Raw genomic sequence first — 16,339 nt, forward strand, 5'->3', positions numbered from 1 at the left:
AAACCCTTTGAAATTTTATATATCTAGCACTCATTGACTTTACAAAGCAATGCATATTTTATACAGACATATCACAAAGCAAACTTATACAGTCCAACAAGATAGTCACCTTTGTTAATACAGTATGTGTATATGTATATATATATATATATATATATATATATATATACACACACACACTTTGTTATAATGATTTCAGATAATTGCTATACAGTGTTTAAGGGTTGGTTTTTATTACCTAGTCAAAGATTGTTTATGTGTTTACTTATTGACCAAATTCATTAATCCATAGGAAACCCATAATTTGGTGGTGCAGGACTCCCATACAAAAAAAACAAAACGTGAGGACAAACAAACTACACACAGGTGTTGTCCCTGGTTGAATCTGAATTTAGGGCCCCAGTGCTGCTAGGCAATACCAGCCATATGTCATTTTAGACTGATATGGACCCTGGTTTATTTTTGGTTGCAGAATTATTCAGATTGGTCTGTTTTGACTCTCAAAGAACTAGGTGACACTAGCACCTCTGCGGGTGATTTAATGGCAGCCATATTGGTAGTTACAATCAGTTTTCGCAGACTCAAATATAAGTCATAAAGAAAGACATTTATATTTATACTTATTGAGGATTTAGTTAATTGTACAAGCAAGTACTGTTAAAATTCAGCATAAAAAGATTCAAGCATTTTAGGGTCTATAAGGGGAATATACGGGGGTCTCTGGCTAGAGAATAGTTTATATGTAGGTCATATATATTTTTAATACAATACTCAACTCTTCAATAAACTGAAATCTTCTGCTCAGCTCAAACCAAATCGATGGTCCCAAAATTGATCTGTTCCAACTATTTTTTTTCTATATATGAAAATTTTTTTTACAATCCACTGAGTTGTTAAGGAGTATTTTATATACTTGCTTTTTCCTACCTGAAAATATAGTTTATTCTATTCTTGACATCAAAAGAGACATATTATTATAGAAATAATCTTTGTTTCTGTTTTTTGTTTTTCTTTATCTCCAGCTTACAGCCGTTGATGCAGATGAAGGTCTAAATGGTCAGATTACATATGAAATCCTAGCTGGAGCTCAGGAGAAGTTTGTCATTAATAGCAGGACGGGGGTCATCACTATCACCCCTGGAATTACTCTGTCTGTGGGGGAGTCATTTGCCCTTACTGTAAAAGCTTCTGACAATGCTCCCCTACCACAAAGAAGGTATGTAGGAGCAAACATTTGTTCATTAGTTATCTTGGACATAGCAGCACTGCTCTAGACACATGCTATATGATCTAAAATTAATAATTTTCAGATATATATATATATACAGTCCTATGAAAAAGTTTGGGCACCCCTATTAATCTTAATCATTTTTAGTTCTAAATATTTTGGTGTTTATAACAGCCATTTCAGTTTGATATATCTAATAACTGATGGACACAGTAATATTTCAGGATTGAAATGAGGTTTATTGTACTAACAGAAAATGTGCAATATGCATTAAACCAAAATTTGACCGATGCAAAAGTATGGGCACCTCAACAGAAAAGTGACATTAATATTTAGTAGATCCTCCTTTTGCAAAGATAACAGCCTCTAGTCGCTTCCTGTAGCTTTTAATCAGTTCCTGGATCCTGGATAAAGGTATTTTGGACAAACAATTCAAGTTCAGTTAAGTTAGATGGTCGCCGAGCATGGACAGCCCGCTTCAAATCATCCCACAGATGTTCAATGATATTCAGGTCTGGGGACTGGGATGGCCATTCAAGAACATTGTAATTGTTCCTCTGCATGAATGCCTGAGTTGATTTGGAGCAGTGTTTTGGATCATTGTCTTGCTGAAATATCCATCCCCGGCGTAACTTCAACTTTGTCACAGATTCTTGAACATTATTCTCAAGAATCAGCTGATACTGAGTGGAATCCATGTGACCCTCAACTTTAACAAGATTCCCGATGCCGGCATTGGCCACACAGCCCCAAAGCATGATGGAACCTCCACCAAATTTTACAGTGGGTAGCAAGTGTTTTTCTTGGAATGCTGTTTCTTTTTGGACGCCATGCATAACGCCTTTTTTTTTTTATAACCAAACAACTCAATCTTTGTTTCCAAAATGAAGTTGGCTTGTCCAAATGTGCTTTTGCATACCTCAGGCAACTCTATTTGTGGCGTACGTGCAGAAACGGCTTCTTTCTCATCACTCTCCCATACAGCTTCTCCTTGTGCAAAGTGCGCTGTATAGTTGACCGATGCACAGTGACACCATCTGCAGCAAGATGATGCTGCAGCTCTTTGGAGGTGGTCTGTGGATTGTCCTTGACTGTTCTCACCATTCTTCTTCTCTGCCTTTCTGATATTTTTCTTGGCCTGCCACTTCTGGGCTTAACAAGAACTGTCCCTGTGCTCTTCCATTTCCTTACTATGTTCCTCACAGTGGAAACTGACAGGTTAAATCTCTGAGACAACGTTTTGTATCCTTCCCCTGAACAACTATGTTGAACAATCTTTGTTTTCAGATCATTTGAGAGTGGGCTGTCCATGCTCGGCGACCATCTAACTTAATTGAACTTGAATTGTTTGTCCAAAATACCTTTATCCAGGATCCAGGAACTGATTAAAAGCTACAGGAAGCGACTAGAGGCTGTTATCTTTGCAAAAGGAGGATCTACTAAATATTAATGTCACTTTTCTGTTGAGGTGCCCATACTTTTGCACCGGTCAAATTTTGGTTTAATGCATATTGCGCATTTTCTGTTAGTACAATAAACCTCATTTCAATCCTGAAATATTACTGTGTCCATCAGTTATTAGATATATCAAACTGAAATGGCTGTTGCAAATACCAAAATATTTAGAACTAAAAATGATTAAGATTAATAGGGGTGCCCAAACTTTTTCATAGGACTGTATATATATATATATATATATATATATATATATATATATATATATATATATTACTATATTTGTGCTATGTTTTCCCATAATTATTATTAGCGGTAAAATTCTGAAATTTAAAAATGTTAAGAATATATCATTTTATGGTTGATAATTGTGATATATTCAACTGAATGGGACAGAAGAAGGAATCAAAAAGACCATTGTTTCCTGTACATTATTACAAGTTTGTTTATTCTAGGAGATTTATAAAAAGCTCTTTGTATTTACCATTTGACATTTTTTTTTTATACTTTTTCTTTGTTTAATTTCCGTTCCTTTCAAGGTTTATTGCCCCTTAAAGATGTGAAATGACTGTCATTCTGAAATTAATCTGCATATTTGTATATCTTTCTATTGTCAATTACAGGAGCTCCATTACTACTGTTTACATTGAGGTCCTCCCACCAAATAACCAGAGTCCTCCGCGCTTTGCACAATTGATGTACAACCTTGAAGTCAGTGAAGCAATGCGTATCGGAGCTATTCTTCTAAATCTCCAGGTATTGTTATCATGTTTATCAATATCTTTCAGACAAAGAATGTCTCTGAAGCCTTGACAATGAAAATGTTTTCTGCAGCTATCATAATGCCTTAAAGGTTTTAGTCTGGTGTACGGCACAACTTTTCTTGGCAATTCAAAGAGATAGATAAAAATATAAGGTAAAGAACAACTCTGTTTAGGAGACAGATGTATCAGCGGCACACAAGCCCTGTTGCCTGAGATGGGCCAAAGTGATTGTGAAATTTGATTATTGGTATGGGACGGCAGAAATCTTCCCCCAGCTAGGTTCACATTTACATTCGGGTTTCCGTTCAGGGGTCCGCTTGAGGACCCCCTGAATGGAAACCAAATTTGCATAAAAAAGCGGTTACCTTAGGAAACCACACAGACCTCATTATAGTCTGTGAGTTCTGCAGGTTCCCTATCAGTTTCCGCCCCAAAAGGGCAAAAAATGTGGAGAGAAAAGTGCTGCTTGCAGAGAGGGGAACGGAATCCCCGAACATAGTGCAAACGCTGGTGTGACCCCAGCGTAAAACTGGTTTTCACACTAGAAAAGTCAATGAAACCAAATATTTATTTAACTCAATAAAGGGGTGTTCACATCTCAGAATTTCAGCTGCCACCATAAGGGTGCATTCACACAGTGTGCGTGCTGATTCTGGCACGATAACGCGTGTAAGAATCAGCGCTGCAAAACAGAATCCCATTGACTTCAATGTAACACATTGAAATCAATGGGAGGCTTTTTAACCCATTGATTTCAATGTGTTATGCGCGTTAAATGGAACCCATTGAAGTCAAGGGGATTCTGTTCTACAACACTGATTCTTACGTGAGTTATCGTTCCAGAATCAGCGTTGCGCTACTCCGTGTGAATGCCCCCTAACTCTCCCCTCCAATTTCTGGTTTCTAGCTCATTGCAGCATGGATCTACTGCTTGTTGTAAAGGGCACAGTTATATCTGGATTTACATATACAGATAACAGAATCACTGCTTAAGAAATGTATCTAGTGTATATCAGGGTTCAAAAACTGAAAACATTAAGCAGAAAAAGGGAGAGAATAGAATACAAATAATCGGAGAGGAGGGACATCATTCCTACCTGGGAACAGGTCTGTAACTTAGGCAACCAGCTGTAAACATTGATGAAATAGATTTAGTTGTATCTGGTAAATGGAGCAAAATAGATAAAGCAATGCATTTAGTAAAACACTTCAGTTAGCTTAAACTAGAAGTCTGACAATGACCTGTGAGATGGGAATACACCTTTAATTGTATTGATAAACTGTGCTACATAAAGTCTTCAGACATCACATAGAAATGTGTAAAGGGAATATTGGTAAGAGGCTATAAGGTCCTACTGTTATGTAATTGAAGCACACAAATCCATCTACAGAGTGTCCAAGTCCAAATCAGCACTGGTTTGAGATATCCATTACCAGCACAAATTTCTAGGGCTTTAGGGGTGTTTCTTCTCTACTGCTGGGGCTTCACTCTCTGCTCTAGGGTAAGAACCCCTAACTGCAGACAAAGAGTAACAAAGTGATAGATGTCACTCAAGCAGTTAGGGGTGGTTTTATTTTAAAGCAGAGAGTGAAGCCCCATAGAAGAAATACATCTAAAGGCCTTTTCAGCTAATTTTCAAGAATAGAAATGAAAGGAGTTGCACAGCTGAATAAGAAATGCATCTTTGGAAAGTGTAGAAACAGTGCTGGTTTCATACCAGTTTTCCTGCCAATAGACTATCTTTAAAAGCTCACGCCAGGTTTGGCCATGGTGGAAAAGCCGTGAAAAAAAACACAGTGTTTTACAGTCCCCGAAAAGCGGATGAGTTTCTAGTGAATCCTATCCACAGATTGCAGAAAAATACCAGCAGAGTCAATGTTGCACTTTCCAAAACCGTTGCGTTTTTGGAAATCACAGCATGTCAATTATACCTCCGGAAAGCTGTCGGTTTCCCTATAGGTATAATCGAAGCAGAGACTCTGCAGAGGGAAAACTCTGTGTACTTTCATAGACAAGCGCTGCGTGGAAAATCGTGATGCATTTCCTCCATGGCTTTTCCCACAGCACTTTTTTGCTGTAGCCCGCTACAAGGGGCCTTAGCTTCAATATAAAACAACAATAAGCATTTAAGCCATTAAATGCTTTAGCAGGTGGTGGTTGCTTTACTAAATAAGGGAATTAGATGCGAGGACTTTATATCTTACTACATTCCTGACATAAGTGGTTGTATCTTTTTCTCAAACATGCTTATGAATACTATACCAACTATTACTGAAGAGGCAGAATTGTAAAATTATGAATGGTAATGTACTGTATCGCAGCCACTGATAGAGGGAATGAGCATTTTTGTTGAATTCTCATACATTAACAGCTTTTCTTCAACACAATGAAGACCCTATCTGTTGAGACTATAGAGTTATATGAAATATTCATATTATATTAACACAAGTTGCACTTGCATTGATATCAACTTATACAGGGTAAGCAGAAGCTTTAACAGTAGTCTGCAGGGAAATGCATGTTAATTATGGCAGATAGCATGCTGTTTCTGTCAAGGTTTTGTGCTGCCTCTGTAAGAATTTTAAGCAAGGCGCTCATCTACTGTGCTAAATGTCTTTAGTTGAAAGAACAATAGCATTAAACCAGACAGACTGGATTATATATTTTGTATAAGTAGCAAGAATACAGGGTTAGGCCTTTATATAAAGGACAAAACCTTGTGCAGGAGATTGTACAATGATACAAGGAATCCTTTGTGACTGTGCACTATGGAGAGCAGAGAATCAATGCACAGCTACACAATGTGCCCTCATACTGTATGTATAGAGCTATTCTCCCCCAGAAGTGAATTAAACATCTATAGCCCCATTAAACTCTAATCTCTACGTAACGGAGTGTCTAAGATTATGGGAAGATTTCCCAGAAGGTTTTGAACAAGTCTAGATCCATAGAAGAACTGTGGTTAGTGCTCCAAGATGTTAGGAACAACCTTCCTCCCAAGTTTCTTCAAAAACCTCCTGCAAGTGTACCTAGAAGAATTGCTGAAGTTTTGAAAGAAAAAAAAGAGGTTACACCAAATATAGATAGGATTTAGATTTGTCTTTTGTTTATTCATTTCACTTTCTTAGTTCACAGAAATAAACTATTATTACTTCTGCTTTTGAAAGCATTCTTACATTGCAGCATTTTATCCACACACACCTAAAAGTTATTTTTCAGTACCATATGTAGATGCCGGTCAAAACTCTGGGAAATGGGACTTAGTTGGCTGGGACTATGGGAACAGCTAAGGCTAGATTCCTACTAGCACAGACTATGGAGACTCTGGGGAGCTTGTTTTCTTCTTTTGTTTAAGTAACATCCATTTATTTCTTTAGGAGTTAAGAAAACAGTGTAGCAAAGTGAGCTCTGATGTTTCTGTAATCCCATCCACCTCTACATTAAATCACAAGGTTGAGGCAATTTAGGATATTGAGATGTAAACCTGCTAATATGCTATGGGTGGATGGGAATGCCCCTTTAAAATTTGTAGTCATAGTTATTATTATTTCTAAAACAACATCCCACTAAAGAAGAAACTCCAGCCTTAGCGCCATGTAAACATTACACTTATTTATCCGAGATGAATAAATAATAATTCTACTGCTTTTCAGATACTTGCTGTGCAACCTATGCGAGATAAATAATTAACAGTCAGGACAGACAGAGTTAGTGATCAGGCTGTGAGATAAAATAGATGATTTTCAGATGGCTAGAAAATATGCATAATATATTAAAGGTTCAAAATGGCAAAGAAAAGTATGAATTCATACTGAGTATTTCATTTTGTGGGTTATTTTAATATACCGTATCTATACCGACATATGAATGTTCCATGATTAAAGGCGTTGTCCAGTGGGCTAAAAAAAAATTTAAGTAATGGGTCACAATGTGCATAAAAGGAATCATTACTTACCTCTCAATCCTTCTTTGCTGATTTTCCTACATTTAGCGGGTTCCTGATAATCTCTACTTCTTGGTCCCATACAATACACAAAAAACGCCCCCCTAGAAAATCAATGGTTTAATTGGGGCACCTCTGCAGCCAGTAAGTGACTAAGTGGTCACTTCCTTTGTATTGAGAAGAATCAGAAAGTAGATAGCAGCTGGGGACCCTGTTAGCAGTGGCAGGGAAACAGAAAAGTGAGTAATAATTGTATCTTGATGGACTTCTCCTGCAAGTATAATAAAAAAAAAAAAAATTAAATTGCTTCAAAAAACTCCAACCAACTTTTGTATTCAGTGAACTTAAAATAAAAATTAAAGTGAAATAACTTTATAACTAGTCTTGATCTTCTTTGTGTCTACTGCATTTTGGTAATACTGTGTATTCATGAATACAGATTACAAATAAACCCCATGTAGTCTAGATCTAAACACGCACTCCCATACAACTGCCCCTACTGTACTACTTTTCTAACTTATCAATTGTACAAGTAGGGAACACAAGGGAGGTCAGAATACCTAGGCTGGTTTGTAGTCTGTAATCAGGAGTTGGATAAAATATAACAGCCTAGGTTTCTTCAAAGTTTAATTTAATACTGATGTTCCCAATGTCTTCTACAGAATGTAATGTTCACACCAGCAATCATTATATAGGGTTAAAGTTGGAATAATTTGAGATCTGTCAAAGTTACAGCCTTTGCTCCATTGCTGGAGAATGCAACAGATAATTTCTGACTATTAATTTAATCCTTCTTTATTGATAATGTAATTGATATTGGTAACACCTATTCCTTGACCGTTCTTGATGATTTTGTATTTTAGGCTACAGACAGAGAAGGTGATCCAATTACTTATCGAATACAAAATGGAGATCCTCAAAAAGTTTTTAACCTATCTGTAAGGTATGATATCTAACTCTTCTTACTTGTTATTACATAGTTACTTAATATGGTTGAAAAAAGACAAAACATATGGTCGGAAGAGAAGACATAAACCAAGTTTTGACATGAGAAATTTAGAAAATATATTTCTTATTATTCCAACCTGCTCTGATGGACAAATCAAGTAGATATACTAGGGAAGATAAAGCAGGTTATTAGCTAACAGTCTTCCTCTGCTGCTCACAAGGAGCACATACACAAAAGGTCCATTAGCAACCTCCTATTGGTTACTCCACACATTATATGGAGCATTATACTGAGTGGTGGGCACTAATGGGTCATTATTTTGCATGGTAGGCACTAATGGGGTTTTATACTGTGTGGTGGGCACTAATGATGCACTAGTGTCCTCCAAACAGTATACTGCACCTAAGTGCACAGTATAATGTCCCGGCACTGAATTGGACACAGGACGGTGGGGGATGGGGGGTATCTAAGGCACATACACATAAGGGCTGATTTTAATATGAAGACTTACATTACGTAATGTTCCATCTGAGGGAGGGCTTTACCCATTTCACGCTCAGACTGTGCAAGGGGGACAGTGGTGTGGAGCAAGGACCAAATGTACAGAGGGGACGAAAAGACAAAAATAATAATGGCCAAAGGAAAACTGTAACCACGCTACTACCATGTACCACTGCAAACATTGATGCCTTCATATGTGGAAGAGGGGCCTTCAGGCTTTCTTCGGTACATAGGGGGAAGTGCAATTTCTATTTACAGACACCCAATAGCTTATGTGTACAGTACAATAAGCCATAACTGATGGGTATAAAATACCGGTCTCTGATGGATGAGCCTGCTCGTCTCAGCATCTATAATCCTAACAGTTCACACAATATACAGTCCTATGAAAAAGTTTGGGCACCCCTATTAATCTTAATCATTTTTAGTTCTAAATATTTTGGTGTTTGCAACAGCCATTTCAGTTTGATATATCTAATAACTGATGGACACAGTAATATTTCAGGATTGAAATGAGGTTTATTGTACTAACAGAAAATGCGCAATATGCATTAAACCAAAATTTGACCGGTGCAAAAATATGGGCACCTCAACAGAAAAGTGACATTAATATTTAGTAGATCCTCCTTTTGCAAAGATAACAGCCTCTAGTTGCTTCCTGTAGCTTTTAATCAGTTCCTGGATCCTGGATGAAGGTATTTTGGACCATTCTTTCTACAAAACAATTCAAGTTCAGTTAAGTTTGATGGTCGCCGAACATGGACAGCCCGCTCTCAAATGATCTGAAAACAAAGATTGTTCAACATAGTTGTTCAGGGGAAGGATACAAAACGTTGTCTCAGAGATTTAACCTGTCAGTTTCCACTGTGAGGAACATAGTAAGGAAATGGAAGAGCACAGGGACAGTTCTTGTTAAGCCCAGAAGTGGCAGGCCAAGAAAAATATCAGAAAGGCAGAGAAGAAGAATGGTGAGAACAGTCAAGGACAATCCACAGACCACCTCCAAAAAGCTGCAGCATCATCTTGCTGCAGATGGTGTCACTGTGCATAGGTCAACAATACAGCGCACTTTGCACAAGGAGAAGCTGTATGGGAGAGTGATGAGAAAGAAGCCGTTTCTGCACGTACGCCACAAATAGAGTTGCCTGAGGTATGCAAAAGCACATTTGGAGAAGCCAACTTCATTTTGGAAACAAAGATTGAGTTGTTTGGTTATAAAAAAAGGCGTTATGCATGGCGTCCAAAAAGAAACAGCATTCCAAGAAAAACACTTGCTACCAACTGTAAAATTTGGTGGAGGTTCCATCATGCTTTGGGGCTGTGTGGCCAATGCCGGCATCGGGAATCTTGTTAAAGTTGAGGGTCGCATGGATTCCACTCAGTATCAGCAGATTCTTGAGAATAATGTTCAAGAGTCAGTGACGAAGTTGAAGTTACGCCGGGGATGGATATTTCAGCAAGACAATGATCCAAAACACTGCTCCAAATCAACTCAGGCATTCATGCAGAGGAACAATTACAATGTTCTGGAATGGCCATCCCAGTCCCCAGACCTGAATATCATTGAACATCTGTGGGATGATTTGAAGCGAGCTGTCCATGCTCGGCGACCATCTAACTTAACTGAACTTGAATTGTTTGTCCAAAATACCTTTATCCAGGATCCAGGAACTGATTAAAAGCTACAGGAAGCGACTAGAGGCTGTTATCTTTGCAAAAGGAGGATCTACTAAATATTAATGTCACTTTTCTGTTGAGGTGCCCATACTTTTGCACCGGTCAAATTTTGGTTTAATGCATATTGCACATTTTCTATTAGTACAATAAACCTCATTTCAATCCTGAAATATTACTGTGTCCATCAGTTATTAGATATATCAAACTGAAATGGCTGCTGCAAATACCAAAATATTTAGAACTAAAAATGATTAAGATTAATAGGGGTGCCCAAACGTTTTCATAGGACTGTACATATTAGAAGCTTCTATTCATTCCACCAAGCTGTAATACAGCCATTTCAAGAACAGCTTTCCAAGACATTAGCACATTTTCCCAATATAATAAATTGCCAGTACTTTGCATAATGAGACCTAAAATATATTCTATTAAGAAATAAGATAAGAGAACATTATTACTCATTTGGTCTCCTTTTCATGTTTACATTAATAAGACTTTATAATTTAGTTATGCATTTCGCCAACATACAGCCCGATATATTATTTTGCAAATGATGTCTTATATGTAGTTCCCTTTGTGTAAGTGTTGATAATTCTACTTACACTATTGTTCTGTTTTCTAAAGATTAACCTTGTGACAGGAACATAATAATGTGTCATTAATGAGCTTCTATGAGCATCTATTGAAACGCTCAATGGATTGTTGCAAAGAAACAAACACAGTGGTACTCTTATGAGTAAGAGGCAGAAACATGTTTCCAATATAAATAACGATATTTCACACTGAGCTATAATTTCAGACAAGTAAAGCATTTAAAATGCATAAACCTGGCACTTACATTTGTTACAAAAATAATATTGCAATTCACAATAATACATAAACGATCAGCTAGGGCAATGATGGCTAGGATTTATTAATGACAATTATCATTAGAGAACATTGCTAATGGCATGAAATCATATATCTGAAATAAGCCAATTGCTGAACCGCACAAGTACTTGTGGCACATTTCTTAAAATGTTGCATTATGCTAACGTTAAAACGAATGCTTTATCTTTGAACCTGTGGTTATGTTTAATATATAGATAGGTCAAATAATAGAGAATTAATATCTGCGGAACCATGCCAGGACTTCTCAGTAGGCATAGTAGACCTGTGCTTAGAGAGAGGCTAGAGATGAGCGAACACTATTCGAAACAGCCGTTTCGAATAGCACGCTCCCATAGAAATGAATGGACGTAGCCGACACGCCGGGGGGGGGGGGGGTTAAGCGGCTGGCTGCCAGCAAAGTCTGAGTGCTGTTCGCTTCCATTCATTTCTATGGGAGCGTGCTATATATATTTATATTCACACACAGCATATTAGTTAAGCATAGTGCTATGGAATAGCAAGGACATCACCCAAGAGGAGACATTAGGTAGGCAGCATAGAGTGCTAGATATTGTGATATGCCCACTGCAATGTTCTGCTATAAAAGCTATATATTACTAAATTAGGTTATTAAGCATTACAAAGTCATGGCTGCTATGTCCTAGAAATAATGTCATGCCTGTCCTTTTTGTTGTGCCTGGTGCTGCTACTCCTGAGCAGCACTACTACTATTAGTTTAGTAAATCTATATGAAGTTGTTCTGCTGTGAGTATCATCCCATAAAGACCCATCCGAAGGCAAACATTGATTGATTTTTGATGTGGGTTTTACCCCTGAGGCTGAGCTGGTTTAAAACCTTTGTATTGCAAAGGCTAAAAATGGCACTAAACCTATAGAAAGAAATTTAGCTAACATAATAATCAATACAGAAATCTAAGTAATTCCAAGAGGTTCATTTTATTTTTCTTGCCACTGCATTTCAGCATCACTTATCAAGCTATCAAGCTAAATCGGTAACCACTTACATGGTTGCTCCTCCTTTACAAAGAATAGATAAACACTGGAGAACTGGGTACAAACTACAGATTCCTCTTTACTGTAGGTGGTAAAGTGAGGCAGGACTGGTGCAGGGGCAACGCTCACAGTACTGGGGAATGTAGAACAGGAACTTAAATCCTAAGCCTGATGGTGGTTTTCGTGCCCATTTTGGCTATGCAGGAATAAAACTCAAGAGATGTGAGTCTCGCAGAACAGCATAACTCACTTGTCTTTTCTTGGACTAGAATAAGGGTAAATAGCAGCCAGTTTCTGAAGGTATGGCTGGAGGTTGGAGGTTGGGGCTGAGCTGGTAGATGGCCCCCCAAATTCACAGTTCATGTCTCCCTTACTGGGACAGTCTCCATGCCAAATGCAAAACTCTCTTACAAATTCCACAGTCTCTACAGGTTCTCAGTGCAAGGAGTAGATCAGCAGAATTGCCCTATGTTTTGTGAGGTGGAAACATGGTGGTAGTGTTCTGACCTATATAATACTTATCCCCAATGTTTTTTTATATCACACTTCTCCCTTGACCACAAGTTGAGTAGGGATTATTCCCATCTGACTAATAACTGATGTTGTACTGGCCTAGCTGCACGTCCTCTGAGCTAAGGCTCTGGCTGAGTGTCTACTCACACTCCACTCTTCCTCCTACTCCAGAGAGGACTTGCTGTTTGCTCCTCTTCCCAGAAGTCTCTGTGTGTTGTCCTGTCTCTTAGCATCCATTCTGCAGTGGTTCAGCCTATTAGACATATAGGTTAAAGTGCATATACATAATGCAAAACACATCATCTAAAGGCACGAATTAAAGTAAGGCTCTTTGTAGCGCTCCCAGACAATACACTTGGTGCTACACAGGGTGGATGCCTGTCAGTATACATAATTAATAATCACTCTTATTCATTTACTCAAAATATCAATGTAAACCTGACAGGTCCATCAAGATTTACTTGGAAAATTGATCGAGTATAATTATGATGGATCTGATATTACTCCCTTATGATGGTATTAATAGTTTATATGTTGAAATTTATTTAGTAGAAACAAGAAAAATCCCTTTGATTCTCTGTTTCTGCACCTTTATGTAATATATTTTACCTTTTAATGTTATCAATAATAATTAGCATGTCTGATATTAACAGAATTTTACTGACTACATGTTCTAATGCTTTTTCTAGCTCGGGGCTTTTAATCTTGGCAAAACCTTTAGACAGAGAAAGTACAGACCGCTACATTTTGATAGTGACAGCATCAGATGGCCGGCCTGATGGTGTAAGTTTTTAATTGTTGCCATTTTATTTATTTTTTTGCATAATTTTGTGCCTGAAATAATGCTGTGCTGAATAAATAAGAATAAAAAATCTTAATATTTTAAATACAGTATGTAGTTACGCTTGAATGAGTAGATGCTATATTAAAAGGGGTTTACTGGAAGTTTTTTTTATTATTATTATTATTATTATTATTTAATAGTGCCCTAACATAATAAAACAGCATTCACCTCTCCCCGAGGCTATATTTCCAGTGGCAGAAGCTCAGTTTATCTGTATACTGGTCCTCCCTGGCGGATGTCACCGGTGACTTCCCTTTTGTGCAAGGAGGATTGCTATAGCCTACAACAAGATTTAGTGGTGAACCCTACCCAAGCATTACATCAGGCCTGTGATTGGCTGTAATAGTCAGAAGGTACAAACAGCCCAATGACCTGTATACAGAAGAACAGAGCAGCTGCCTCAAATGGAGGACAGGGAAAACTGAATAATGTATTGTAATGTTTATAGCCCCACTAGCAGCACTATTAAATACTAGAGCAGCTCTCCAGGGAGCTGTTGAGACCCCTACTGTCTCCTGCCTGAATCCCCTGCCCTGTCCTTTGCAGTAAGAGTTGATCCTCCCACTACTATGACATCACCAATCCTACTTGAACACCAATAGCAGTGCTCACAGTGCGTGCAACAACTGCCTCAGATGCATATCACTTCAAAGCTATTTTTTGAAGTCTACAAAAGTGACAAATATTACAAAGGTATATTGATATCACTGTAATGTGCTCAGTAACAGTGGTGATAGTTGTTTGAGGGAGGAGGTAGAATCCCTTTAAAGAGATCCTATCAAGATTTTGGTTTTCTAGGGACCTATTTAGTTGTGAAGTGTTTTTGAGGGGCCTATATAATAGAAAACACCCCTAAATGACCCCATTTTTTAAACTGTAGTCTTCAAACTATTTGGCCTGAAGACACTCCCTCCTCCCTACTAAGCCCATTCATTGGGCTTAATCCAGAGCAGAGTGTGTGACTGGATGCCGCTGCAGTGCACTGGCATTCAGACGCAGCTACCCGTTTTTTGGTCCGGAACCTGAGGTGGCCTCCGCCTCAGTTCCGGACCAAAAAACCCTGTGTGTACTTACCCTCACCTGTCACATTTCATGACCTCATACCCTCTGATTAGAAAAGTATTGGGATTTCTGCTTGGATTTAGGAAACTTTAACTACAGCATTGCTTTGTAACACATATTGTCAGGCATGCTTTATTATAACCAAGTAATGTCCAACAAATTAATATTGTACCAGTGTAATTTGCACCTCATCAAAGGCACAAATGTTTGTTTAGGTCACTTCATGCCCTTGTTTTCACTGCTCTTTGAGAAAATAGGAAGCAGTAAGCTTTTAATTCTGCATGTAGTGAACCGTAACAGTTTTATGTACCGTGTTTCTGTGACCTGCAATGTTCCAGCAATGATGTGCTGTGCAAGCTTGGCCTTTATGTTTAACAACTCTGCATCATTACTGAAGATGTTTTTATGGTAGCGTTGATATTCACATACAGTGCCAGCTGCCATTTTATCACAGTATATTCAAGCAAACAATCTAATATGCACAATGGCATTGTTTATTATCCAATTCTGCTACTAAATGGAATAAAGACATAATAAATCAAGAGACCGAGAGAAGATCAGACACCTACTTGGAAGCTAATATCGCTTATAATTGCTCATATAACATCATTTTGTGGGATCTTTAGAAAAGTGGGTTTGAAAGCAAGTAGCCACTATTTTTGTCTGGATGAATTAATAACTGCCCAAATTAAGAATAATAAAAATGGAAGGACGCACCGGAATGTGCAGTTTAGTTTAGTCCAGAGAAAATAGCTAGATATAGCATGAGATTAATAGTTATGATGCATAATATTTTCTTATGGCAGGTGATGGTGAAGAAAATCCTGCTGATTCAGCAGCTGTCTAAAACATTCCCAAACTCTATGTAAATCTAATGTGGCAAGTGCTCCAGAATTTAGGCTAAACTATTCCACATATTAAGGGCTTATTGACATGCCAGTTTTTCACAGACGGCATACACTCTTATTAATTTTACATGGGCTTTGCAGACATCTATTTTTACACAACTTTGGTCTTCAGAAAAATGCTCTATTTTAGTCCATCTTGCAAACCCATCATGTCCATGAACTCTACATTGTATTTCTGAAAATCACATGCAGCATTTTATTTGGCTCCAAAACATTATTTAATACTGTATAGCAATTTTGTTAAGAAAAAAAGACAAAAAACAAAAACAGTAGACCCAAGTGTCATTGAATACAGTTGAGCAAAAATCTAGCAATATTGTTAAGTTGCATTTACTGAACCTTGTAGTTTTCAAATGTTTTGCAGTGGATTTAAAAATAGGTTCAACCCCCCCCCCCCCCACGAAGGCCTTGTACTGTTTATTCTATGTTGTTTTTGTATTATGATTGTATAATTCTTGTGTTGCACTGTGTGTTTTTCTGTTCACAGGGCATGTGCCCGACCTGTTGCTTGTAATTGTCTGTTCTTTTTTCTCATTGTTAAAATTTTCAATAAAAACGGAGTTCAAAAAAAGAATAGGTTCACACACAAACACTAAAGAAATTAAATTAG

The 16,339-nt window shown here is 37.7% G+C and overlaps 1 protein-coding gene across 3 annotated transcripts in view; it reads left to right on the plus strand.

Annotated features, from left to right (window-relative positions):
- Positions 1–16,339, plus strand: part of PCDH15 (protocadherin related 15) — a 1,015,846-nt gene that overhangs the window by 666,787 nt on the left and 332,720 nt on the right. For all 3 annotated transcript variants that reach the window (XM_075257479.1, XM_075257481.1, XM_075257480.1), the window contains 4 exons: positions 1,023–1,216; positions 3,307–3,439; positions 8,255–8,334; positions 13,605–13,698. In XM_075257479.1, the coding sequence (XP_075113580.1) occupies positions 1,023–1,216; positions 3,307–3,439; positions 8,255–8,334; positions 13,605–13,698 (501 nt within the window). The remainder of the gene's footprint in view (positions 1–1,022; positions 1,217–3,306; positions 3,440–8,254; positions 8,335–13,604; positions 13,699–16,339) is intronic.

This window comes from Leptodactylus fuscus, chromosome 10, assembly GCF_031893055.1.
Source record: "Leptodactylus fuscus isolate aLepFus1 chromosome 10, aLepFus1.hap2, whole genome shotgun sequence".
Lineage (NCBI taxonomy): Eukaryota > Metazoa > Chordata > Amphibia > Anura > Leptodactylidae > Leptodactylus > Leptodactylus fuscus.